Source organism: Oncorhynchus tshawytscha, linkage group LG25 (genome assembly GCF_018296145.1).
Source record: "Oncorhynchus tshawytscha isolate Ot180627B linkage group LG25, Otsh_v2.0, whole genome shotgun sequence".
NCBI classification, from domain to species: Eukaryota; Metazoa; Chordata; class Actinopteri; order Salmoniformes; family Salmonidae; genus Oncorhynchus; species Oncorhynchus tshawytscha.
This window is the reverse complement of record NC_056453.1, coordinates 6,798,784-6,826,580: the sequence shown is the minus strand read 5'-3', so window position 1 is coordinate 6,826,580 and position 27,797 is coordinate 6,798,784. Positions and strand designations below refer to the sequence as shown.

Sequence of the window (27,797 nt, the reverse complement as noted above, 5' to 3'; positions counted from 1 at the left end):
AGTGTGGAGTATATTCTTTTCCAGTGTACTACAAAAATCTATAGCACGCACTACACGATCGAAGGATACTACAGTGTGTAGTATATTCTTTTCCAGTGTACTACAAAAATCTATAGCACGCACTACACGATCGAAGGATACTACAGTGTGGAGTATAGGATTCTACAGTTTGCTACAGAATTCTATAGTAGGTACTATAGAATTATACAGTAAACTGTAGTATTTGTTGTGGGGGTGTGTGCGTGCATTATCATTAAATTATGTTTGTGTGCAATTCTCTAACTTAAATCATTCTGCGTTTGTGTATATGTCGCTCATGTTTTTATGTTTGTGGTGCTCATCAGATTCCTCTCCCTGAACGACGGAGCTCACACAAGTACAGTTACTGTGCATTCCCAAAATGTCTCCGACTCTAAAAGCTAGTGATGGAAGTTTGCTCGTGTATGAATGTGGAATACAAGTCTTTCAAGGAGAGCGTATAGAAATAATGTCGAACTGTCTTTACCTATAGTGTAAAAAAATAATAATAATCTTGAGCGACAAGCTAAAGACAATAATAGGATGAAATTATTAGCGAGATTAGCGTTGCTCATAAGAATGAAGACATCTAAAAACAGACAATGCAAAGCAAAGAAAAGTATTCAGCTTTCAGAATATTGTACTACAAGCACCCTATTATCCTCTTGTCTCTGTGGTGGTACAGCTTCAATCAAATCCCTAAGCTTGGTGTTGAGACAGTCAAAATGGAGGACACACTTCTCTCCGCCGAGAGCACAGTCATGTAAAACAAATCCTACTTCAGTAAGGAAAACACTCATCCTTTATTTGTGATATTATTGCACTTTTATGAGGCCCTGCCGTCCCACAGGCATATCAATCATATGAGCGGAGTCGTGTTTATAGGACTCCACTTTATTGACTTTCTTTAGTATCTTTAATCTTGCCTGCCTGGCTTCCTCTGCATGGAGAAAAACACTGCTGTTCCCTCCGGTTCTCCCAGGACCCAGAGGACGTGAAGAGGGATGTGATTGGTGCAATTCTTCATCCTGTGGAATAAATACGTTATTGTGAGGCAAAAGGATTTTGTTTTATCCCAGGAGGAACACGTGCTTTTTATTAGGCCGTTCTCATCCTCCGTTAAGGTATCATAAGCCTGATTAATAGATCGTTAGCGAGGTGAAACCACCAAATAGAGACCAGCCAGGTGGATAATTATTTCTCTGTCTGGTAGGCCTATTCTCATCCTGCCTGTATTGAAATGGATTTCTGATCGCTCTGTGGTCTACACACATTCCTTACAGAATGCAGAGATGGTGGAGATACTGTGTAAGCTGTAAATATGCAGGTCTTTGGAACTGACTGTGTTTGACTTGCCTCTTTCGCTCTGTGTTGCAGAACTGGGCCGGCATGCGTTGTCCATACAAGCTCCTCCGCATGATTCTGGCGCTGGTGTGCAGTAAGTTTCATACTATATCCATATATCCATTCCATAGCCACACTATATTCATTCTCGAGAGCCATTGGTGTTATGGTCATAGCTGCATCCAGACATAATTGGTGTGCGTATAACACCCCTTAACTTTAAGCCTTCCTCATGTCCACACAACTGCTGACAGTATAATTTAATTGCGAGGTAATTATAACTTGAGTGGGATTTATTGGCCTCCTGAAATGGAGATATTGTTCTAGTGCAGTCGTTAATTGGGAGGAATGAGTGGTCCTCGGGTTACATGTTGGTTATGTTGCATTTTGTTCAGATAATATTACTCGTGCTGTATGGCAGTGACTTTTCCCCACATGGGGGCCAATTCACTACGACTTTCGTTACTGTTCTATATGTCCCCTCCATCTGTCCCTCGTCTGATTCTAAACCTCAACCTATCCTTAGCCATCCTTAGCTATCCGTTAACAGAGCCTTAGCCTTATCATAGCCCTATCCTTAGCCAGAACCCTATCCGTTAACATAGCCTTAGCCTTATCATTGCCCTATCCTTAGCCAGAACCCTATCCGTTAACATAGCCTTAGCCTTATCATAGCCCTATCCTTAGCCAGAACCCTATCCGTTAACATAGCCTTAGCCTTATCATAGCCCTATCCTTAGCCAGAACCCTATCCGTTAACATAGCCTTAGCCTTATCATAGCCCTAGTCTTGGCCAGAAGTGTAATTCTTATGTTATCTGCACCCTGGCTTTTGCTTTCAACTGAACTGTACTCAAAACCATAAATCTATCTGCCAAATCCCACATTTCAACTGATATTGATGACTTACGATACAATATACTTTATTGTCCATTTACATGGAAATTCATTTTGTGATGTCAGCACACAAATACACAAACACAATACAATATATTACACGCAGTAAGGAAAACTGGAACGTTAGTACACAAATGTACATTTTCACATATCAAATCTGAATCTGAATCTCTTATGTCCCACTGTTCAGTAGCCTAATGGGGGAGGAGATAAACATCCTCTCCTTTCCATTGCAGTGAGTTCGGAGGTGGGCCGTGCAGTGTGGCTGCGCTTCTCCCCGCCCTTGCCCTCCTCAGGGCCCCAGCCCAGCTTCATGGCCCACCTGTCGGGGGCGGTGGTGGGCATCAGCATGGGCCTGCTCATCCTGCGCAGCTATGAAGAGAGCCTGCAGAAGCAGTGCTCCTGGTGGGTCATCGTCTTCTCCTTCATCACGTTCCTTCTCTTTGCGATTTTCTGGAACATCTTCGCCTACGAGCTGCTAGGGGTGCAGCTCCCGCCTGCTCCCTGACACCAAGAAGCTCCCTCCCACTCCATTACATTGTCCCTCTCATTGTCATATGTCAAGACCCGTCCACTTTACCATATCCTTTTCCTGTCCCCTCAGCCAACCTCCCAACAACACCATTCAAAACACCATACGTTTTTTCATTTGAAACTGTACAGGGCAGGAATTATTCTTTCCATGTACCCATATCATCAAAAAATCATATCTGTTTTGTGGTGGGAGGGAATTTGGTAGCAACATATGCAGGTGAAACCTGTGTAGCTCTGTTCATATCCTCATTGTGGAGCAGCTATGTAAAAAGGTCATCCCTTTTATCTTTTGTGTTGAAGCTTTACCCACCTCAAGGTTGAACCTGTCAGCGAGCCATTTTGATTAATACCCATGCAGCTTCAGTTCTCCTGTGTTCAGAGTGGGTTCATGACCCTCTAGGTGCTTCTTACTGGACAGGTGTGTGTTCTGTCAGTATCCCTCACTGCCCCTTTTAAAGCCATGAGGCAGCAGGGCACCAGTGTTCTATTGCTCAACATGCACCTAAACAGAATATCTACACTGTGGAATAATGATAGGAATTCACAGGAATAGGTATTACATGTAACAAGGCATGCAGCTAGGAAGTATAGAGGTGGAAAAGACAAGAGGGGAGAGGGGAAAAAAATGCTGAAACTGTGACATCCTTTCTCCTCACCGTCACCACCGTGGTGCTCATGTCCGTAGCCATTGTCACTCTCCTTTTCCACCCAACCTAAATGCTTCAGCAGGTTAGCATAATCTCTACCACTACCATATGCTAACCTGCTAAGCACCAGCATCTCATCTAGCTAATGCTATAAGGTCGTAACTAAAACGCTTGCTCTGTGCACCTTGGACACACCAGCCTTCACCCTTCTGTGTTGCCATCTCCAAGAACAACCACTGCCTGATGCTGTCGGTGTGGGAACGCAAAGAGAGAGATGCACACACTGTCAATTCTCACTCTAACACACTGAACTGGGGAGGGCAACGGACATGTTATCATCGCCTGACCTCTGACCTCTGTGTCCCAGCGGGCATTGGGGTCGGTCTGTCGAGGCCCAGTCTATACCTCAGTGTCTCATTCTTAGGGACTGTACACTTTTGTAAAGGAATGTAAGCGTAAAAAAAGTGTTAATAATTTATTTCTGTTTTTCCTTTGATAGTGGATGTGGATATTATATGTTCATAATTAAGAGTATATTTACTTGTATTTTTTCCTTGTTTGGGAAAACAAAAGAAGAAAAAGTTTCAAACGGTGCAGACTTAATGCTATGATTGTTCTTATGATTACTCTTACAATACAGCTTTGTTCCTCTGAAAATAATCAGCGAGCAGAAATCCCTGTTTACTATGACGAATGAACACCAATGACGCAGGTTACACTCGTCTTTATAAATCTTAGTGCTTTAAAGAATAAGCCATAGAAGAACCAATTCAACATAGACATGGAAAACAAAGGATGAGTAAAAACAGTCCGTGCCTGATTTCTGGTATATGCTGTGGTGAATGTTTCTGCCGTGTAGTCGTCATTATTAAGGTCAAAGCTGATCAAATATTTCATATGTTATGTGGTAAATGAAAGACAGGATGACAAAGCCAAACTCTTTGTGCAAGAACATGCTTGAGAAATGCTGGACTGTTAAACATTAAATATTTGTTGTTAAACACATCTTAACAACTTGGTTGACCGATAGAATATTCAGACACAGCATTACTGTATGATTGACAGATTCCAAATCACCCCAGTGTGGTGATGCCTGACTAGTCTTTTTTGGTTAATGACACATTTTGGATAGAGGAACATGCCCCAAATTAGCTCATTGTCTGAACCAAGCATTTGCTAAACTTGAAATTAAATTTACTTATGTGTATTCTTTTTTTCAGTTTGTAAGCTAATTCATGTGAAAGGTTTCTTCTGACTGCTTTAGAGAAGTTTTAGTTTCCAATGTTGACAGTTGGTCTCAGACATAATCCTCAGCATACATGATTGTCACTGACAGATGATACTCGTAAACCATAGAATCCATAGGACATTAACACAGAAAAGGCAATGGGGCCTACATAGGGCTAGAAACAAATGTTAATAGGAGTAGGAACCTTCCCAAAAATGAAAACTAAAGGGGATGATAAAAGCTGAAGTACAAGGTACAAGCATCTATTTCCCCACCCTTAAAAAGACACCCAGGTCTCAGTTAAGTTATTTGTCAACCGGTTGTTCAGTCTCAAATAAGTCTCCAATTCTGTATTCATAGACATGTTAATTTTTTCTCTCTTTTCACCATGGCGTATGAGACAGCCGTCGGAGGAATTAAGAAGTGCGTATATCTTAATTAAGCAGGCAGAGAAGAGGTCGACGGGAGTAGTTTATTACCCGTCTGCAAGCCAAATGACTTCAGCTTGGGCTGCATCCAAACAGCAGTATTAACAACACATCTTCTACAAAAGCCCATCCAATCCCACTCTCCTTTTGGCTGAGATGCCCCTGCTTTGTCCAGACATCCGAGGATCTGGAGGGAGAGGCATAAATGCTGTGACGAAGGAGCAAGTGTCAATCTACAGGCTGACATATGTGACCGTTTTAGATGGTGCCAATGTGTGTCCATGAGCGATGGCGGGAGAGGGGGAACAGAGGAGGAGGATTGGAGATGGCACCACTCATAAAACACCATTGGGGTCAAAGCAACTGTGTGTGCCTTCATATCTTGTCTTCTACCCATCACAATGCCTCGGGCGTCGGAAATGATGTATGGCTGTTACGTGGGACTCTGTTCTACCAGGACCCGGGGCTCCACCACAGTCAACATGATCTATTTTTCTTTAAGTAGATGTGAAAGGCTGCATGATGCTGATTTAATTGCTGTCTTTTATGTGACATATTTGTTTTCATCTGGTGAAGAGTAGGATAGGGGCCAGCCAACCATACCATGTGATCCATTATATAAATGATGCTCTATTGATTAGAACCCCACCACCACCACCACCTCTTTAGTGAGTTGTCTACTGGTCCCCTCCCCCTTCACATTCAAATATGTAAACAAAGCTATGCGGACACCCCTTCAAATTAGTGGATTCAGCTATTTCAGCCACATCCGTTGATGACAAGTGCATAAAATTGAGCATGCAGCTATACAATCTCCATAGACAAACATTGTCAGTAGAATGGCCTTACTGAAGAGCTCAGTGACTTTCAACGTGGCACCGTCATGGGATGCCACCTTTCCAACAAGTCAGTTCCTCAAATTTCTGCCTTGCTTGAGCTGCCCTGGTCAACTGTCAGTGCTGTTATTGTGAAATGGAAACATCTAGGAGAAACAACGGCTCAGCCGTGAAGTGGTAGGCAACACAAGCTCACAGAATGAGACCGCCAAATGCTGAAGCGCGTAGTGCTTAAAAATCGCCTGTCCTTGGTTGCAACACTCACTACAGAGTTCCAAACTGCCTCTGGAAGCAACATCAGCACAATAACTGTTGGTCGGGAGCTTCATGAAATGGTTTTCTATGGCAGAGCAGCGGTACACAAGCCTAAGATCACCATGCGCAATGCAAAGTGGCGACTAGAGTGGTGTAAAGCTCGCCGCAATTGGACTCTGGAGCAGTGGAAACGCATTCTCTGGAGTGATGAATCAGGCTTCACCATCTGGCAGTCTGACGGACTAATCTTTGTTTGGCAGATGCCAGGAGAAAGCTTCCTGCGCCAATACATAGTGCCAACTGTAAAGCTTGGCAGAGAAGGAATAATGGTCTGGGGCTGTTATTTATGGTTCGGGCTAGGCTCCTTAGTTCCAGTGAAGGGAAATCTTCCATACAGACATGGTTGGTGTAGATCGGTGTGGAAGAACTTGACTGGCCTGCACAGAGCCCTGACCTCAACCCCATCAAATACCTTTGGGATGAATTGGAATACTGACTAAGAGCCAGGCCTAATCGCCCAACATCAGTGCCCGACCTCACTAATGCTCTTGTGGCTGAATGGAAGCAAGTCCTCGCAGCAATGTTCCAACATCTCGTGGAAAGCCTTCCCAGAAGAGTGGAGGCTGTTATAGCAGCAAAGAGGAGACCAACTCCATATTAATGCCCATGATTTAGAATGAGATGTTCAACAAGCAGGTGTCCACATACTTTTGGTTATGTAGTGTATTTGTCAGTGTCCATGAATAGCCTAACATTTTGAAGGAAGGAAGGATCGGTATTGAACCACATCACCATTAAAGGACGTCACTGTTAAAACCAATGATATATATAAAGCCTTGATTGCTGATGCTAATGTATGTATTGGCCAATGACAGGCTTTGAAGCCACTGGTCGGCCATATTGGCACTCCTCAGAAAAGCATTCCTCAATAAGAATTAATGGAATTCTAAATCTTCTCTAGTGTGTATATATAAATGATTGGTTAAAACAAAAAGTGGGACCAACATACCACCTTGCCATGTGCCCTCCATTTTCCTTGGATGCATCAACCCCATAGTTGACATCATTCTATGGGGCCGTTCTCAAACCCCTTTCCCTGTTCATCCTTTCTGTGTTCATGTCTAAATGCAACATAACTTTTGTAGCAAGCATATTTGAGATTTATACTGTTATTAGATACTCCAGACTCTTGTGTTTTGACATCATTGAGCTTTTTTGCACTTGTTGTAATGTGGTAAACTGACATGTCCTCGTGCCAATATGTTATAGTGCCATTTTGTTCTTTATGCTTTCATTGGTATTACCTCTTTACCCCCATTTTTTGTGCTCTTATGGATAATGCCTTGTTACAACTAGTGCGTCTACATCCTAAACTTAGCAATGGGAGAGGGGGCTTGGCTATTGCGTTTGTGTGTGATTAAAGGCATCAGGTTATGAGGGTCACTGCACTGCGTCACTGTCCTGATCTTTATATAGTATGGATATGTAGATCAACCAACCTTAATTATATCGATACCTGCTCTAAGCTGATGCTTGTGAACAAGCAGGCTGCCTTCTCCCAGTACGTGTCAGTGGTGTACTACTTGAACATGGGGTACTTTAATGCTGTACTGTATGAGGCAGGCTACTGTAGCTCATTCGACAGATAAACTGTTATTTTAAATAAAAATCAAAGCAAGCAAACCAGCGCATTACTTTTTCAGTATCAACTTCTAATATGAATTCATTTGAGCGCAGTGGAATCCACACATGGTTTGACCAACATACAACAATCACCAGTGCTGAATAGTTATCCAAGTTGTTTTCATCTATCTCTAGACCATTAGAATACCAGTATATATAGGTTTTGAATGCAGCATATGGTACAGTAGTTATGGATAACTGAGGCAGTTTGGTTTATGGTCATATGTGTGCTGCTGTGGTAGTTTACACTGGCTGTTCTCTTGCATTGATAAAAATGTTGCCAAGCTTAGGAGGTTAAGCCTCCAAATCCAGACCAGAAGTTGTGCCAAAACAGCGTTTACAAAAGAATGAATAAAAAATTAATAGAGAGGCTATTTTTCTCTGGGTCACAAAATGTATGTAAATATGGATAGTTTATATTAAATTCCTCATTAATTATTTAATGATGTATTGTACTTTTTAAATGTTCTGAATTGAACCCTTTTATATTGTATATATTTATGTTTTATTTTGTACTGTTCATTGTACTTGCTTTAATTTCAGAACAATACGAATAAAGAACAATACTGTGGAAATGTCTCATCTTCCCACTGCTATATTACTAGGCTCCTTGTCCTTGTACATATCATCAAGTGGGCACTGGGCACTACACATTGTGGGTACATGGGGTGAGTTAACCATACACAGCGCCAGATGCAAAATCAATCCTGTTTAATATCAAAAATGTATTTGCAAGTTACACTATACAAATCTACTGTAGACGTAAAGACAAAATACTATATTGTCATGATGTTGAGGTAGCCTTCTTTCATCAGTCATATTCTCCAAAGTTAAAGGCTTAACAAGGTTGTTTGTTGAAGTTAAACAGGGTTTACTTTGTCCTCTGTCTCTTAGCTGGCCTGTCATTGGTCTCTGGGTCTGTCTTATTGCTAAGGCTGCTCTCTAGATTGACGTCCTTCATCAGTGGAAGCTGCAGCTGATTGGCTACAGCCCATGCCCACAAACACAGCTCCACCCTATGGGGCATCCATTCCTGGTCGCTGTTCACTGAGCGAGATGGAGGAGGCGGGTCAACAAACAACAGCATAGACTACAGCACAGGTTTTTCACATCCCCCTCCTGTCTCTCACACAAACAAACCAGGAGCAATGGACATGGAGCAATACTACAATGTTGCAGATAGATCATATTTTGACCAACTGAATATTTTTCCAAAAAAGTGCATTCCAGAGCACAGGTTAACACTCTAACCAAGTTGCTATCCCACCTTTGATAAGTGTTTAACTTAAGTGTTTTACTTTTAAACTCGGACAAAACAGAGATGCTTGTTCTAGGTCCCAAGAAACAAAGAGATCTTCTGTTGAATCTGACAATTAATATTGATGGTCGTACAGTCGTCTCAAATAAAACTGTGAAGGACCTCGGCGTTACTCTGGACCCTGATCTCTCTTTTGACTAACATATCAAGACTGTTTCAAGGACAGCTTTTTTCCATCTATGTAACATTGCAAAAAGCAGAAACATTCTATCCAAAAATGATGCAGAAAAATTAATCCATCCTTTTGTCACTTCTAGGTTAAACTACTGCAATGCTCTACTTTCCGGCTACACGGATAAAGCACTAAATAAACTTCAGTTAGTGCTAAACACGGCTGATAGAATCCTGACTAGAACCAAAAAATGTGATCCTCTTACTCCAGTGCTAGCCTCTCTACACTGGCTTCCTGTTAAGGCAAGGGGCTGATTTCAAGGTTTTACTGCTAACCTACAAAGCATTACATGGGCTTGCTCCTACCTATCTTTCCGATTTGGTTCTGCCGTACATACCTACACGTACGCTACGGTGTCACTTTCTGACCTTAGTTCTTTTATTATGTCTTTGTTTTAGTATGGTCAGGGCGTAAGTTGGGTGGGTTGTCTATGTTTCTTTTTCTATGTTTTGGGATTTCTGTGTTTGGCCTGGTATGGTTCTCAATCAGAGGCAGCTGTTTATCGTTGTCCCTGATTGAGAACCATATTTAGGTAGCCTGGTTTCACTTTTGAGTTGTGGGTGATTATTTTCCATGTTAGTTACCACACGAGACCGGTTTGTTTGTGGCACGTTGTTATTTTGTATTTTTGTAGTGTTCAGTTTGTCTTATTAAATTGGACACTTACCACGCTGAAAATTCGTCCGACTTCTCTTACTCCTCATCAGAGGAAGACGACGAACGTTACATACAGTCACAAGACGCGGGCCTCCTTACTGTCCCTAGAAATTCTAAGCAAACAGCTGGAGGCAGGGCTTTCTCCTATAGAGCTCAATTTTTATGGAATGGTCTGCCTACCCATGTGAGAGACTCAGACTCGGTCTCAACCTTTAGGTCTTTATTGAAGTCTCATCTCTTCAGTAGGTCCTATGATTGAGTGTAGTCTTTCCCAGGAGTGTGAAGGTGAACGGAAAGAGAGAGATACTCTGAATGATTGTCTATGAAAAACTAACTGCCATTTACTCCTGAGGTGCTGACCTGTTGCACCCTTGACAACCACTGTGATAACTATTATTTTACCCTGCTGGTCATCTATGAACATTTGAACATCTTGGCCATGTTCTGTTATAATCTCCACCCAGCACAGCCAGAAGAGGATTGGCCACCCCTCATAGCCTGGTTCCTCGCTAGGTTTCTTTCTAGGTTCTGGCCTTTCTAGGGAGTTTTTCCAAGCCACCGTGCTTCTACACCTGCATTGCTTGCGGTTTGGTGTTTTAGGCTGGGTTTCTGTACAGCACTTTGAGATATCAGCTGATGTACAAAGGGCTTTATAAATACATCTGATTGATTGATTGATTTGTGTGTGTGAAGCCATCTTGTTCAGATAGAGTGCATAGTGTCTGGCTGTGTACTGGAAGGGCCTCAGTCCAGGGACACTTTCAACAGCTTTGTTGGCCATGAACGCTGCCTGCTCCGGAGCTCCTGGTGCCAAAACAGCTGGAACAAAACGGACTGTCAGTGATAGGACAAATTAATGTGAACCCTAGCCAGATTTCTGATATTTCCTGATTATTAACTACAGGGTAGGGAACTCTGTCTATTAAGGCTGCAGTGTGAGCTCTGTTCAGCTTGCGTAATCTGATTGAGAGCGCCACTGAACCAACTTTGTCTAGGTTACTTTTTTCTGCTCTTGATAAGACGAAAAAAGATCTGCCTTATTTGTCGGTATTAGATAGTACCTCAAGAAGCATTTTCCACTCCAGACCCCTGCCCTGGCCCCTAGTTGCTGCTGACCTGAGGCGGTGTCTGGGCCCAGGGCTTTGAGAGAGCCGAGTTCTGTGATAGCTGCCTGTATGTCAGGGAGGAAACTGAAGGCCTTTCTGTAGCAGTTCTCCATATCTCCTCACTGTTAGTGGCCACCAGCTGCTGCAGCCACGGGCGGAACTTCCCCCTCTGCAGGGGATAAAGTGCCAAGACATTTCACAACCAGTCAGGGAGCAGGGAGTTTAAAGAGATTCCTCTGCTCATGGAAAGTAAATAAAGCACAGCTTTATTTATCTTAGTAGGAGATGTTTTCATTTCACATTATTACCTTGAATTTCAGAAACATCCAAAAAATGGCATGCACCACTTACTATTGAGTCAATAAGGCTCTGCATCTGTCTGCACTTCAGTGAGAATCCACTCCATCAGTTTCACCAGCTTTAGTTGGGTGATATTTGTAAGGACACACAGCGATGGCTGCATGCAGCTCCTCTTGATACTTGGCTGGAGTCTCAGACTCAATATCCCATGTTAACTTACATCAATCAAAAAGCATGGAAAATATTGCTCCATTCATTCCTATACAGGGTTAATGGTGGGCTGAAACTACCTCAGACCTGAGGAGACAGCACACACAAGGGAATGTTGTTATTACCCAAAACTCCTGAGGGGGTGCTTTTTCCCCTGACACACACTGCGAGGACTGCCGCTATCTAAACCTTCATGCACTGGAGAACAGAAACCATAGTTGACAAGCCTCATTCTCAGTTCAGTACTCTCTGTATTGATATTCATTTTGGCCAAAAATAGCATATTCAATGGATGCCAATGAACTGAAACTGTATTGAAGAACACGAAAAATGTATTCAGCTGCAACTTCAAAGACAGTCATGATGCCGGAATAGTAAACGTTAAACAAACACTTACCATGTGTGGCTGCAACCTGGTCTCAGAGCATTTCGTATTATTCTGTATGTAAATCCGAGACACTCCGTTTAGTATGATATGTTGCAATTAACATAATTCGCCCACCCACCCTACTTTCTTTAAGTAACCATCTGTCTTATGTATGGAGGAGAGATTTGGAAATCGTGGCGAGTAGTGCTGGCGAATTGGAGGAAATTGAGAAAAAGTTGGTGAAGCAACAGCTGTGCTGGAATGCGACCAATATTGGTGTCAGTTCGCATAGTATGGAGTGGGAGGATGAGGGTCAAGGACCGTAATGGTCAGTAGTGGAAAGACATAGGAAGAAGCGAGATCGTGATACAGTAAGCAGTGGAGCATCTAGTAAGGAAAGCACAAAGACGGCCAAGGTAGGAAGCAAGAGTAATGATGTGTTAGGGTGGAAAGTGGTGATAGTGTTTGATGAGACCACAGGGCCTCATTTACACCCTATCTGACTAACTATTGCCATAGAGAAAGAGGTAGGTGAAGTCAAATTAGTTTGGTTAATTGGAAATCGTAAATTGTTAATAAGTTGTGGTAGCAAGGCTCAGCAAGAGAAGATTCTGAAAATGGAAAAGCTTAATGGGAAGAAATTAAAGGTTGATCAGTAGGAAAGAAGGTCAAAGAAGTGAAAGCCTATCAGTGCTGCTGAGGTTTGAGAAGGTTATACCTGGAAACGTACAGAGAGGATTCCTTAGTTTCAATGTCAGATAATTTGTCCCATCTGTAGTGCGGTGTTTTAAATGCCAAAGAATGGGACATGTAGCTGCTCAATGTAAAGGAAAGAAAAGATGTGCCGCGTGTGGAGGGGAACATGATTACGGTGAATGTGGAAGCAAAGTGAAGGTTAAGTGTTGTAATTGTGTGGGGGAACATTATGCATCATTTGGTGGATGCAAGGTGCAGAGAGAGGCTCAGAGATATATAATTAGCCATGCTGTATCATGTGTAGAGCCTGTAAGACAGATTGGTGGAACTACAGTGTGGAATGATGGAGCTTCCACGGCTACTCCTGTACTAAGTGGACCTAATGTCGGTGCTGGGTCATTCCTAGTAAGCGGTGCCTTTTCTGTCCCCAGGAAATATCAGCTCTTGTTTAGTGTAAAATGTGGATTCCAAAAGTCTTTAAATATAATGTCAGGTGTTGAAAAACACCAAATATGGATCCTGAAAGGGAATTTTATGCATTTAAACACTTTTTCAGTGGATGTAGATGTTTTTGCCATGTCCCCAGGTGTTATTTATTTATTTTATTTTAATTTCACCTTTATTTAACCAGGTAGGCCAGTTGAGAACAAGTTCTCATTTACAACTGCGACCTGACCAAGATAGAGCAAAGCAGTGCGACACAAACAACACAGAGTTACACATGGGATAAACAAACGTACAGTCAATAACACAATAGAAAAGTCTATATACAGTGTGTGCAAATGTAGTAAGATTAGGGAGCAGCATGTAGACTTCGGTATAAGCCTTAAAATAATAAAATGTTTCAAATGTTTCTTCATTATTTTATAGTGCTAGTTAGAAACCCAGCCTAAACCCCCAAACAGCAAGCAATGCAGGTGTAGAAGCACGGTGGCTAGGAAAAACTCCCTAGAAAGGCCAAAACCTAGGAAGAAACCTAGAGAGGAACCAGGCTATGTGGGGTGGCCAGTCCTCTTCTGGCTGTGCCGGGTGGAGATTATAACAGAACATGGCCAAGATGTTCTTTCATCAATAACATTTTTTTCATGATTATTGTGTTTATTTTATTTAAGATTTTCTGTTTGTCCCTGATACCACTTTCCACCCTGTTAGTTTTGTTGTAATTCTCCATTGAAGAAAACAACCACTTCCAACAATGATACCATACTCAGGAAGTGTCATCATTTCTTTGGTGGGAAAACAATGGTGCGAAGCTAAATAAATATAAACACTCAGTTGTATCTATTTTTCATGTTTAATGTTGTTTGTCTGTATGTCCCACTCATACATTCCCACCCTGCTATTCTAAATTATAGAGAAAAACATAATAAATTGAAAAAATGTAAATATGTTTGATAGCGAAGTTAAAATCCGGTTCAAGTGTTCACCACTATGCTAGCTCAATCTTGCTCACTCACAGAGCTATGGCTAATTTATTGATTGATCTTACATTCCAGCACAGTACGTGGCGGCATGCACTTTAAACGATTGTTTGCGGACCGCCATGATATCGAAGAAGAATAAATGAAAACGTGATGAGTGAATTCCTTTTAGAGCATGTACTTCCGTTTTGTAATGCTTGTTTTTGTTAAATTCATGTGAATGACACTTACAACTTCCGGTTCTCCAGTGCCGTAAATTATTTGTTGTTGTTTAGAAGCAAGGTAAGTCCTACAAAATTAGGGCCAATTATTGTGTACTGAAAACATTTATGTAGAGAAATAATAGTAAATATCTCGTCACGCTAATGTTCTGAACCTGTTAGTGAAAGATTTAGCAACATTGGTCATCTGACTGTGACGTTGCAACTAGCTACTTTAACAAGCCAGCTACCTAGCTTTGTATCTGGCTCCCAGGTGATTTCTACCTCCAAATTAGAAATGTTCGATATTGATGTGCACTCATTGGCTGTGTGTCTCAGTCATGTTGTGTTTGGTGTAAGGTAATTCTGAGAACATAAACATCAAAATGTGCATGACAGCCACCCTAGCCAGATGCTAGCTAGCTTAGCTCTATTTATGTTAATACTTCAAATGACAACCAACGTCCCTAAACATTGCATAGTTTAGTGGCTACATTGTTTTAAGCTGTTTATGTAGATCTCAGATTTATGCATCTTGATTTAGGTAGAACTGGAATTATCACAAGGTTAACAGGCCATATTTATGTTTGTTTATGTTGTTAAACTCATGCTCACCCCTATACCAGACCTGACCATAGTTCGTGGACTGTGGTCATGCTAATGTCATCATCAACAATTACTCTAGGCTTAGGGACCCAAATGACAAAGTATAGTGTGTGTTTCCACAGACTGCAGCATAATTCGCTTTAGTATGGAGTAAAGCTGCGTAAACCATAAGGCTCTCCTTTCTCTTTCAGCACCTTAGTGTGTCATTCTTTGCTGTGGTCCAACCTCAACCAGGGCCCCTCTGTTATAATCACACAGGCCTCTGGAGAGCTGGGAGCATTAAGCAGTCTGCCATGCACCTCTGGAAAATGGAGGTGAATATTCTCTTAAGCCATGTTATAGAAGACTTGGGTTGTAGGTAAGCTGTTTTGGTATAACTTAATGTGAATGTTAAATCTGGTTGCAATATTTGTCTCCGCACCAGTGACGTGTCCGTGTAGCTATTCTTGAGAGAACTTTGATCTTGAAGAGTTGCTATGACAGTCAGGCTTTTTCCTCCAGCTTAGACATCGCCCCCTGAACAGGAAGGAACATTGTCTTAGTAGAGATTGTTTAGGCCTTGGTTCTATCAGGTCGGGCCTGGCTGTTTGGAGCAAAAACCTACAGACACTATTAAGTGGGTTACCTTTCTCAGCTCTCCAACATGAACATAAGTGTGATTTATTAATTACATTTTTGTACTTTTTACATTTGTGTATATTGTTAGATATTACTACACTGTTGGAGCTAGGAACACAAGCATTTCGCTACACCCGCAATAACATCTGCTAAATGTGTATGTGACCAATACAAAGTGATGATAATGTGCCTTTTCTCAGGTAACCTCTGACAGGACTGTATGAGGAGGCCTCCGTGTTTCTTTAGAAGCAGAGAAGACCACTGCTGCTATTTGAAGTAAGTCCATAGGATTTATTTGTGAGAGATTAGAGGGTCATATAAATATGTGACAGACCACTGCCAGCAGCACAGCTCAAGTACCAAACTGACCTCACCTCAATGTGTAGTGCCATCCTCTGGTGGAACTAGGGGCATTCTTTTAGCATTTCCCAATAAGCTAGAATGGCTTTGTCCATGTATTAGAAATGTGGTGGTTGTTGAATGCTGTTCTGACTGTGCCAATGAAAAACAGTTATTTGCAATGTGCAAAATCAATTGTGTACCTCTGCTGCTTTGAATCTCGCACCTTCCCTGAACCAAACCACCCTTCTATGTCCCCAACCAGGCCATGGAGAAGATGTCTCGGGTCACTACGGCCCTAGGCAGCAGCACCATCAGCGGGCGCACCATGTTCTGCCACCTGGACGCGCCCGCCAATGCCATCAGTGTGTGCCGCGACGCCACGCAGGTGGTGGTGGCCGGCCGCAATATCTTCAAGATCTACGGCCTGGAGGAGGAGCAGTTTGTGGAGAAGCTCAACCTGCGCGTGGGCCGCAAGCCCTCGCTCAACTTCAGCTGCGCCGACGTCATGTGGCACCAGATGGAGGAGAACCTGCTGGCCACGGCTGCCACCAACGGGGCAGTAGTCACCTGGAACCTGGGCAAACCGTCGCGCAACAAGCAGGACCAGCTGTTCACCGAACACAAGCGCACAGTCAATAAGGTGTGCTTCCACCCCACCGAAGTCTACATGCTGCTTAGTGGCTCCCAGGACGGCTACATGAAGTGCTTCGACCTGCGCAAGAAAGAGTCTGTCAGCACCTTCTCAGGTATGTGTGTGTGGGGACTCTTTGCACTCTTTGAGGTTGAACACAGGAGTAACACCTTCAAAATACCTACCTGCTTATGTCCAGGAATGCCTCTGGGCTACAAAACAAACAGCATCTTATTTGTTACCACTGTCTTAAATGACATTTTTCAGACCATATCTTAAACCGCACTTTTTGACATATGACATGGGAATGAACCTGGCCTGAGGACATAATTTTTTTCTATTTTATTTCTCTCAGGTCAGTCAGAGAGTGTAAGAGATGTTCAGTTCAGCATGAAGGATTACTTTACTTTCGCTGCTTCCTTTGAGAATGGTAATGTCCAGCTGTGGGACATACGGAGGCCAGACCGGTATGAGAGGATGTTCACAGCCCACACCGGACCTGTGTTTTGCTGTGACTGGCACCCCGATGACAGGTAGGGAGACGCTTTAGAGAAACTTTAGTGAAAGACATGTCGATACATGTTGAAAAAACATTGATGTTTGCATTGGTTGACCATTAATCTAAAGTGAACTTGCTTTAGATACAGTAATCATTCTTGCTGTTATTTCACTTAAATTATTGTGCATTGCTAATGTATTGGTCTCTGTTTGCAGGGGCTGGCTGGCCACTGGTGGCCGGGACAAGATGGTGAAGGTGTGGGACATGACCACCAACCGGGCCAAGGAGATCTATTGCGTCCAGACTATTGCCTCGGTGGCCCGGGTCAAGTGGCGTCCTGAGAGGAAGTGGCACCTGGCCACCTGCTCCATGATGGTGGACCACAACATCTATGTGTGGGACATCCGGAGGCCCTTCATCCCCTTTGCCACCTTCGAGGAGCACAAGGACGTGACCACAGGTATTGTGTGGCGCCACCAGCACGACCCCTACTTCCTATTGTCAGGTTCCAAGGACAGCACGCTCTACCAGCACATGTTCAAGGATGCCAGCCGGCCCGTGGACCGGGCCAACCCTGAGGGACTGTGCTTCGGCCTGTTTGGCGACCTTGCCTTCGCTGCCAAGGAGAGCCTCATCAGTGGCGACGCCAACAGGAAGCCATACCCGGGTGGTGACCGCCGCTACCCCATCTTCTTCTTCAAAAAGCCCGACCTGACGGAGCAGTTTGCCCACGTGTCCAGTGCCCTCAGCGTGTTTGAGTCGTCTTTGGAGAGCAAGCGCATGGACTGGTTTGTCAAGACGGCACGCCTCTACCTCCTCAGCGGCAAACCCTTTGCCGAGCTGTGTGACCACAATGCCAAGGTGGCCAAGGAGCTCAACAGACCTCAGGTCAGTCAGTCTGCCCTTAAGAGATGAGCTGCAGTCATTTACATACACTACCATTCAAATGTTTTGGGTCACTTAGAAATGTCCTTGTTTTTGAAAGAAAAGCTAAAAAATTGTCCATTAAAATAACATCAAATTTATCAGAAATACAGTGTAAACATTGTTAATGTTGTAAATGACTATTGTAGCTGGAAACGGCAGATTTTTAATGGAATATCTACGTAGACGTACAGAGGCCCATTATGAGCAACCATCACTCCTGTTGTTCCAATGGCATGTTGTTAGCTAATCCAAGTTTATCATTTTAAAAGGCTAACACAACATGCTACAATATTTATTTACAACATTAACAATGTCTACATTGTGTTTGATCAATTTGATGTTATTTTAAAGGACAAAAAATGTGCTTATCTTTCAAAAACAAGGAGATTTCTAAGTGACCCCAAACTTTTGAACGGTAGTGTATATCTAATTCAACATTTTGAAGGAACTAAGTTGAGTTTTGATGCTCAAAAGCAAACCTCTTTCATATTTCCCCCACTTGAAGGTTTCCACTACATGGACAATGCTTCGGATCATGTTCTCAGACCCAGCGAACCTCTCAACGCCGGGTCCAAATCACATTGGCAAATTGGGCACCCTTCCTTTAATGAACAGGTACTTCCCACATGCTTCACATAAACGCATAGGCTGTAAAATTTTGTGGACAAACTAAAGACTTTTAAAAGTAAAATCTTTAATCCTTTATTTTGTCTGCCCTAGTTTCAGTATGAAGGAGATGGGCATGGGGACGGAGAGCAGGCTGGACCGCAGTAAAGGAGAGAGCAGACAGGACAATATTCACCTAGAGCTTGGGAACTCGCTAATCAACAGCAACAATGACGGTGAGAGTGGACTCTAAAAACACTCAAGCTGCTCCCACTTCACTGAAGAAATTAAGAAACATAAACGCTGAGTGTACAAAACATTAGGAACACTTGCCTAATATTGAGTTGCACCCCCTTTTTGCCCTCAGAACAGCCTCTATTTGTCAGGGCATGGACTCTTCAAGGTGTTGAAAGTGTTCCACAAGAATGCTGGCCCATGTTGACTCCAATGCTTCTCACAGTTGTCAAGTGGGCTGGATGTCCTTTGGGTGGTGGACCATTTCTTCTTTTTTTTTCACACAGGAAACTGAGTGTGAAACCCAGCAGTGTTGCAGTTCTTGACACACACAAACCGGTGCACCTGGCACCTCCTACCATACCCCGTTCAAAGGCACTTAAATATGTTGTCTTGCCCATTCACCCTCTGAATGGCACACATACACAATCCGTGTCTCAAGGCATAAAAAAACCTGTCTCCTAGCCTTCATCGACACTGATTTGAAGTGGATTTAACAAGTGACGTCAATAGCGTTCACCTCGATTCACCTGGTCAGTCTATCATGGAAAGAGCAGGTGTACCTAATGTTTTGTACACTCAGTGTAGGTGGTTCTTGTGAACTACATTTAGTAGTATGTGACTTACTATGCTAGATGAGTAAAAAATATAGATATTTGTCCCACTGCAGAGAATGAAGAGACCGAGGGAAGTGAGGGCCAGGCGGAGTACATGTTTGGTGATGCTGAGCTGGACGACGATGACCTCTACTCAATGGAGCACGACAACCAGGCCGGTGAGTCTCTGACCCTTATAGGTCGTATACATTCAACACTGACAACTTGGATGTAACCACTAGCCACCACTAACCTTACATGTCTATTGCCATAAACATTTAAGTTAAAGCCATGATTGAGGGCTGATCTATGATCTACCCCAAGTACTTTCTTAGCATGTTCTTCTCTCTGGTGTTTTCAGCGGAGGAGCAGGAGTACACGCTCCCCCAGGAGGCCTTCCCACTGCGCCACGAGATCATGGACAACCCATTGGCGCCGGAGCACCTGCAGCAGGACAAGGCCGACTCGCCGCAAGCCAGCGGCAACGAGGCAGAGGTCATGTGCTTGACGCCCATCGAGTCCTTCTCCCTGATCTCAATCTCCCAGCCACTGTTCAGCCCCCATCTTCCTGCCCCCTTCTTCTGCCCTGTGGTCAGGGAGATGCTGAGCCATTATGCCGAGCAGGGCGATGTGCAGATGGCAGTCTCGGTGCTCATCGTCCTGGGAGACCGCATCCGCAAGGAGATCGACGACCTCACTCAGGTCAGAGCTAGGGATGTAAACAGTTGTCATAGTGTTCTATAACACTATAATAATGTTAAAATCTATGGTCGGTTCCTGAAGTAGAATCCATTATATGATTGTGTTGCATAAAATTTATTGGGATGCTCTTGAGAATTCTATTTAAATGATTTAACATGGCTGATTGCTTGACAGAAAAAGTTATGATGGAGATTAGAGTCTTGGTAATCTGATTATTCTCCAAGCTGGCAAATATGTTGTTCATTTCGGCATGTTCTAATAATAGCGGTGACCCTATTTCAGGAGCACTGGTACATGTCCTACATTGACTTGCTGCAGCGTTTCGAGCTGTGGAACGTGTCCAACGAGGTCATCAAGCTGAGCACTTGCAGCGCCATCACCTGTCTGAACCAGACATCCACCACTCTGCATGTCAACTGCAGCAACTGCAAACGGCCCATGAGCAACAGGGGCTGGATCTGTGACAGGTATAACTTAAAACCATAACGTATAACTTTGGCCCACCTGACACAGGGAAGGGTTAATAACCCATAAGAAACAATATATAGCTCAAAGTCAAGAGAACATTTGAAAGTTAGACCAATATGTCTTACCAATCGACCTCTTTGCCCATTCCCCAGATGCCACCAGTGTGCCAGCGTTTGTGCCGTGTGCCACCACGTGGTGAAGGGGCTGTTCGTGTGGTGCCAGGGCTGCAGTCACGGCGGGCACTTGGAGCACGTGAAGAACTGGCTAAAGAGCAGTTCCCACTGCCCGGCTGGCTGCGGTCACCTGTGTGAGTACACCTGACCCTCCGCTCCACCCCTGCCCAGCTTGCTCTCTGTGTGAGGGGGAGCACCACACCTCAGTGCCTGGCTCACCATGGCCTGGGTCTCACACTCCAGGCTGGCGTCTCCTGAGACTGGGGTCCACAAGGGTCTGGCCATGGTAGCAAGATGGCTACTATTGGAAGACAGGTGGGTAAGACTGGAGACCAATCCACAGAACCAGTCTGAGAGGAGGACATGTATGTACTGTATGGAGCACTGTTAAAAGTTTGATGGGCCCCTGCCCTACTCGGTGCTCACCTTGGCAATGACCGAAACTTGAAGTTAAGTGAAAACAATCATTTGTGAATATATATATATATATGCTGAGATAGCCTTTATTTTTAATTTCTTCTATGGCTTGCTCAGGTGGCCTTGTCTCTCACACACAGTTGGGCAGACCTATGTTCAGCACAGTGTTTTCTATGGCAATAAAACATTTAGACAGAAGCTCAGCTGTCTCTAAACCATAAACCATGTGAACTCATATTACCGCTGTCAGTGACCTTTTGAATGGGACACATTGCCATAACAATTATTATGGAACTAATATTTTAAGGAATAAGTTACACGATATTAGACAGGTTAACTTGTGTTCATCTTATTCATTACAATATAAAATTGGTCATTAATAATCCGACTTGTGTAACTTTCAAACTAAAATGTTGAGAAATTACTTTGTTTAGGGATGAAAAAGAGCCTGGAAAGTTAAAATGTGCATTAGATTTGATCATTGAATAGGTTCACTGACACGATGCAAAACATGTATTTATTCACTGTGGTCATGCTTAAAGAAAGATGTAAACATCAATCACAATAAAATGGGAAGTTTGTGTGGTTCAGGGAGAAATATTACAGAAGAGACGAGTAACATGGGCATAGTGAAAGATTAACACTGGAGGTTACGGACATTGTTTTCGTCTATAGGGATTTTCTGTTCCAGACATTACATTCAGAAGGATTACACTTCCTAACATGAAACAGAATACAATTTAAGATATCTTAATGAATTTAAAAACCACAACTAATTTTAGGGGATATCCAACACATTTTCAAAAATGAATTTACATTCCTCTTCCTGTCAAAGATCAGATTTGTTAGAAACATAAGTGATCTTTAATTTGTTTGGCTGTGTCACTGATCACAGCATGTGTATTCAGACAGACCCCTTGCCCTTTTCCACATTTTGTTACGTTACAGCTTAAGTCTAAAATTGATCAAACATTTTTTTCCTCCCTCAATCTACACGCAATACCCCATAATGACAAAGCGAAAACAGGTTTTTAGAAATTTTTGAAAATGTATTACAAAAAAAAAGCTTTTTATATAAATAAGTATTCAGATCCTTTGCTATGAGACTCAAAATTGAGCTCCGGTGTATCCTGTTTCCATTCATCATCTTTGAGATGATTCTAGAACTTGACTGGAGTCAATTCAATTGTTTGGAGATGATTTGGAAAGGCACACCCCTGTCCTACAGTACCAGTCAAAAGTTTGGACACACCTACTCATTCAAGGGTTTTTCTTTATTTTTACTATTTTCTTCATAGTTTGCCTTATTATACAATGAAATAACACACATGGAATCATGTAGTAACCAAAAAAGTGTTAAACAGAGTAGCCAATCTTGGCATTCTCTCAACCAGCTTCATGAGGTTGTGAAACCAGACCCTGGCTCTCTGCAGGTGAGAAATGTGTCATTACACACCTCATGATTGAGTAGTTGGACATAGATTGTTGTGGTTGTATTCATTAACTGAAGATACTCACTTTACATTGGCATTCTGGGCCAGCAGGAACTTAACCATCTGCTGGTGCAGTGGAGCAGGGCTGTCCAGCCTTGAGTCCTTCAGCTCCAACTCAGCACCTTATTTTTGGGAGAAATCTTTCCATAATGTACAACATCACCACCCATTACACTAACGTTCAACCTAAACTTGAGGTTCATTTGCGTTACAAATCAAAACCGTATTTACATACTTCCTGACCTGCATTAGGAAGTATGTAGGGTTTTTATTCCCACAGCTCGCTGCCAGCGTAAGGGGTGTTAGGCCTTTGCCAGTGGCCATTGATATTCACTTCAGCCTACAGCAAGAGATTAGCAATGTTGACATGCCCAATCTATGAAGCATACATCAGCGGAGTCCAGCCACCAATGTTCTTTCTATCCACTTTCGCCTCCCCTCTAAAAGTCCATAGTATCACATTACTATCAATGAATGTTGTGAGAAACATCTCTCACACCAAATTCAACATTGATGTACTCACTTTTTAATACACTGATGCTACATCATACAGGCCAATGTAGCAGGCAGTATGGCGGTGGAGTGGTACATCCAATTCCTCAGGTCGTACTAAAGTGTTAATGTCCCCTAGCCACAGGGAGAGGCTGACACCAAACTGCTCCGATTCACTCGCATCATCGCTCAACTCCGACATTCTTACCCCAGCACAGAGCTGCAATCTGCACACAGGTGCCCAACTGAGAAAGAAAGCAGTGGTGAAATTGTTTCTAGCTAGCCAACTTTAGCCTGGTCCCATACTGTATGTGCTGTAACCAACGCTTCTCTAGCTAGCTTACAAAACAGGCCAAGCTAATTTGTTGCACCCTTTTTGGGGGATGGGACTAAAAGCTACCAACTAGCTGGCTATTTGCCATAAGATACCGACCCCACCGTTAACGCTTGTTTAAAGTGAGCCGCACTGGGGTCTGAACACAATCATGGTTACATTACGACACCGAGGAGCCAGCATGAGATATTGCTCGGAAAACATACCTCAATGCAGGAATGGGATATGCCAATGTACTCCAAATGGTACCTTTATCCACACTGCTCCATCGAGAAGATTAAAATACTGCTAGTTTTCCCAGAAAACGGCCCTTTTCTTCTAGCTAGCTAGCAGTAGTCACCGCAGCCATTTTTGGAATGGCACGTCTCATTGGAACTGAGGAACTGATCCGGGGCGAGGGATCCTAAGAGGCTCACTGTGAGTAGGCAGAGGCAATAGAGTGATAAAAATAAACATGTATTTCAGTAAGGTTGGCTTCTTAGTGTTCATAGCCATGGTTATCAACTGTAACACAGAAATGGAAAGGAAATCACCAAAAATAGATATAGTGGTGGTCACCACAGAGAAGTATTTAGGTGTACGAGATTTTACTGCAGAGGAGTTACAAGGTGTGTTGAACAATAGTGTCCTGTCCTCCCAGGCAGCCGGCCTGGTGTAGGATGAAATAGGGCTAAGTAGTGGAATAGTGGTGAGGTTTCAATGGGTGTCCTGTTAGTTGCTAGGGCAATTTTCCCTGTCCTTTTTCCCTTCCCTTTTGTGTCACAAAGTGTAATGATTTCACATTCTAAAACAGTAGGCGGAAACAAGTGGTGTAGCGGGGAAGTTTTGTTAAGAGCCCTGACGCTCAATCGGAACATTACAACGTGTTGCTTACAGTGCAGTTTAGGAAGCATAAGGACCTTACCATTCAGATCAGCTAAAAAATATATATGGTTAAATTGATTGTCATGACGTTGGCCTGGGGGTAGGTTTATGACAGTCATAAATACCTCTTTCCCCCTTTTTCCTCTCACTACCCTACTGATGTTACATTTGCAAAACCCCTTGGTTAACATAGAGATTCTGGGAACATCAGAAGGTGGGAGGAAATGAACTATATTCTGGTAATCCGACCAATTGAACATATGCGGTGGTACTTAATGAATATGATGTCAGTTCGGTTGTCATCTGAGACATTCTCATCAATGATAAGATGACATAAACTCTACAGTGGAAAGTCCACACATCAGAGTTACCGGATTCACATGGAGTTGTTGTTCAATTTAAATGTTTGAATATGAAATTATTCGTGATGGGATGAAATGTGATTTTAGCTTCTAAAATGTGAGATTTGGGTTTTCATAAGATAGGGCTCTGCTCAATCAGTGGCGCCGCCCTTTTGAAGGGACATGGGCTATAAAACTTTTCAAACACACCCTCCTCTCCCTTCCTATATAAGCCCTTGACGACAATATAACCTCCTGTTCCGAGGTCGACGAGCCGACGTCAGAATGGTTCAGACAATAACTACAGAACGAAGCCAACATCAGCGTGAGCTTTGGTTGCGAATGGAATGAACTTTGAACTCTTATTCACTACAGAAGTGATACCTCCTAGCCGTTGAGTTAGTAACAGCCAGCCACTGCAAACGAGGGTTAGGGAGGAACAGACAGACTATCCTGTCTACCACACAACGACGTTACTACAATGTATTCAATTTACCAGCAGAGACATTCTTCAAAGGACTCGGTTGGGCAACACGGCCTTCCATCTACCACCAACCTACCGAAGCGCAGCTCAGAGTAAATATTTATTGCATTTTCCTTTTCCAAATGGGCGGTAATTTAGAATGCATAAGATACTGTATTTACGATAGCACAGCTTTGCCCTTTGCTCATCAGTCTTCCCGCTCTTTCACTTAGACCCAGCCCCTTTTCTTTTGTGTAACCAGCTGTCATATCTGTTCCGCCCACCAGGGATGTTTTCCTTTATGACGTAATCTGTAATCAAGTTATGATTTAAATATGTGTATGTGTAATTCTGTGTGATTAGTTAGGTATTTAGTAAATAAATAATTAAACCCAATTTTGTATTGCTGATTCAACTTGTTAGCAAGGGTTTGTGCAGATAACCAAGAATGTACAACTTTCAGATGAGACTGAATTAAGATGACGATTAATATTGACTATTATTGATGTAAAATATTACTAGGTCTTTAAGAGTTTATTCGGAAGATAACAGCTCTATAAATATTATTTTGTGGTGCCCGACTCTCTAGTTAATTACATTTACATGATTAGCTCAATCAGGTAATATTAATTACGGAGAAATTATTTTATAGAATAGCATGTCATATCACTTAATCCGGCATAGCCAAAGAGACGACATGATGCACACCTTGATAGGATTAGTGTTACAGCGCTTGTTTATGGAAGACAAGAGGCAGCCACCTGTAATATTTAGCATGCTCCAAACACCTGTGTGTAAGTGTAATTTGGAAGGTGTAGCTTCGTCGGATGGTGGTACCCATAGCAGTATGGATCTATACAGAACTGCTACAGTAAGTATAATTTTTCGCTGATTAAAGATAAGTGCCATATATTTCAAAAGCCGTATCACAAGAAATGCTTTATTGAAGTTTCTAAACTTTAAAACACAGCGTTGGGATTGAAGTTCACATATGGTTGTCGTGGGCGAAGATAGTGGCTGAAAACTGTAATTATCGGAGGTGGAAGGTGTGTTAATCCTTGGAGCACGAGGCTTGTACCAATGGTCAGGATAAAGATGAGTCTGTGACAGTAGGAGTGACATTTTTGAAGAAGGTGGGCCACTGCCTTTTGGCTGATCCATTTGTGGTTTCAGGGTGGGTGAAAACGGAGTTGGGTGCTGTGGAATCGGTGAAGGTAACCCGAAGTCGTCTTGTGAGGATTGTTTGTGCTTCTGCTGGTCAACGGGAGTAGGTGCTTTGCACCAAATTAATTGGAACCAGAGATGTGACTTGTTTTTCTCTCAAGAAAAGGGCACGATTGAAAGGAGTTCATTGAAAGGAGTGATTACTGGGTTAGCGGTAAATGTGAAAGTGCTGTTTCCTAGATTCCTGGTGTATGTGATGCTCATTGTTTGGCGCAACGCAGACAGGGTGGTGTGAATGGTGAAACAAAAGTAATTGTCTGTTCTTTTGATTTGACCTTTTGAGCCTTTATTAGATCTAGGAAAAATGGATTGAGGAGCGAGAACAGAATTCATCCTATTTCTTTAGACTTGAGAAATTTCACTCTAAAAATAACATGTTCCATAAGTTAAACATTGATGGTGTTACCAAAAACGAATAGCTAAATACTGTAGCAATTTGTACAGAAAATTGTATAGCTCTACTTACTGTCAGGAATCCACAGATATGTTTTTTAACTCACTGAATAATGTTCACTCTATCAGTGATATATAATCTAAACAGTGTGATTAACCCATCAAAGTTGAAGACTCTATAATCTCTATCAAACATCTAAAGAACAATAAATCACCAGGTGTTGATGGAATTACATCAGAATTTTACAAATTATTTTCTGAACAAGTATCTCCCTTCCTATTTGAAGTCTTTTTTTAGAGAGTATTAAAAACAATGTTCTCCCTCCTACAATAAGTCAGGGGTTAATAACACTGATACCTAAGCCTAAAAAAGAAGTGCTGCTAATTGATAACTGGCATCCAATTTGTCTTCTTAATAATGACTATAAGATATTAGCCTTACTACTTGCATCCAGGACTTCTTTAATTATTTTTGCAATCATTGATGAAACACAGTCTGGCTTCATGAGGAACAGACATATTTCTAACAATGTCAGACTTGTATTAGACATACTTGACTACTCAGACCTAATAACTGAGGATAGCTTCATATTATTGTTTTTATTTTTTATAAAGCATTTGACACAATAGAGCATCAATTTCTCTTCCACTCCCTTGAGAGACTTGGCTTTGGGGATTTTTTCTGTAAGGCTATTAAGACTCTCTATGCAAATGGTAACAGCTCTATCAAATTGAAATATGGCATCTCACCTAGATTTGAGTTAAAGAGGGGAATTAGGCAAGGTTGTCCTATCTCTCCGTACCTGTTTTTATTAATCACCCAACTTCTTGCAAATTCTTTAAATAATAGTCCTGTACAAGGTATTTCCATAGCTGGTAAAGAAATTATTATAAGCCAGCTGGCTGATGATACTACACTTTTTCTGAAAGACGCTAACCAAATTCCCATATCGATCAATGTGATGCAATCCTTTTCCAAAGCATCTGGTCTATATCTTAACATTAATAAATGTGAACTCATAGCAGTCAAGATTGTGTGACACCTTCATATTATGGTA

General features: G+C 42.5%; 2 protein-coding genes and 1 pseudogene across 6 annotated transcripts in view; 2 read left to right on the top strand and 1 right to left on the bottom strand.

Moving 5' to 3' along the window:
• Positions 1 to 4,646, top strand: part of LOC112219530 (rhomboid-related protein 1-like) — a 63,631-nt gene extending 58,985 nt beyond the window's left edge. Inside the window, exons 7-8 of the mRNA XM_024380851.2 lie at positions 1,396 to 1,456; positions 2,495 to 4,646. Coding sequence (XP_024236619.1) covers positions 1,396 to 1,456; positions 2,495 to 2,766 — 333 coding nt within the window. The 3' untranslated portion in view covers positions 2,767 to 4,646. The remainder of the gene's footprint in view (positions 1 to 1,395; positions 1,457 to 2,494) is intronic.
• A 4,094-nt stretch (positions 4,647 to 8,740) lies between these two features.
• Positions 8,741 to 14,240, bottom strand: LOC112219743 (annotated as a pseudogene).
• A 25-nt stretch (positions 14,241 to 14,265) lies between these two features.
• On the top strand, positions 14,266 to 21,723 carry LOC112224120 (GATOR complex protein WDR24). Of its 5 annotated transcripts, none has more exons than XM_024387439.2 (12): positions 14,266 to 14,398; positions 15,114 to 15,236; positions 15,741 to 15,816; positions 16,145 to 16,628; positions 16,869 to 17,046; positions 17,228 to 17,900; positions 18,445 to 18,554; positions 18,660 to 18,781; positions 19,450 to 19,554; positions 19,737 to 20,077; positions 20,360 to 20,544; positions 20,698 to 21,723. In XM_024387439.2, the coding sequence occupies exons 4-12, from the start codon at positions 16,148 to 16,150 to the stop codon at positions 20,864 to 20,866; spliced, it is 2,364 nt and encodes a 787-aa protein (XP_024243207.1). In that variant the 5' UTR covers positions 14,266 to 14,398; positions 15,114 to 15,236; positions 15,741 to 15,816; positions 16,145 to 16,147; the 3' UTR covers positions 20,867 to 21,723. The 5 variants fall into 5 exon arrangements, with proteins under 5 accessions (XP_024243207.1, XP_024236620.1, XP_024236621.1 ...); XM_024380852.2 differs by having other exon boundaries at positions 19,432 to 19,554; XM_024380853.2 differs by having other exon boundaries at positions 15,114 to 15,280; positions 19,432 to 19,554.
• The last annotated feature ends 6,074 nt before the right edge of the window (positions 21,724 to 27,797 follow it).

Excerpts from the sequence above, each read along its gene's own strand:
- LOC112224120 (XM_024380852.2), top strand. The coding sequence starts at position 16,148 with ATGGAGAAGATGTCTCGGGTCACTACGGCCCTAGGCAGCAGCACCATC. Across the intron at positions 16,629-16,868 it reads GTCTGTCAGCACCTTCTCAG|GTCAGTCAGAGAGTGTAAGA; the intron begins GTATGTGTGTGT and ends TATTTCTCTCAG. Across the intron at positions 20,078-20,359 it reads AGATCGACGACCTCACTCAG|GAGCACTGGTACATGTCCTA; the intron begins GTCAGAGCTAGG and ends ACCCTATTTCAG.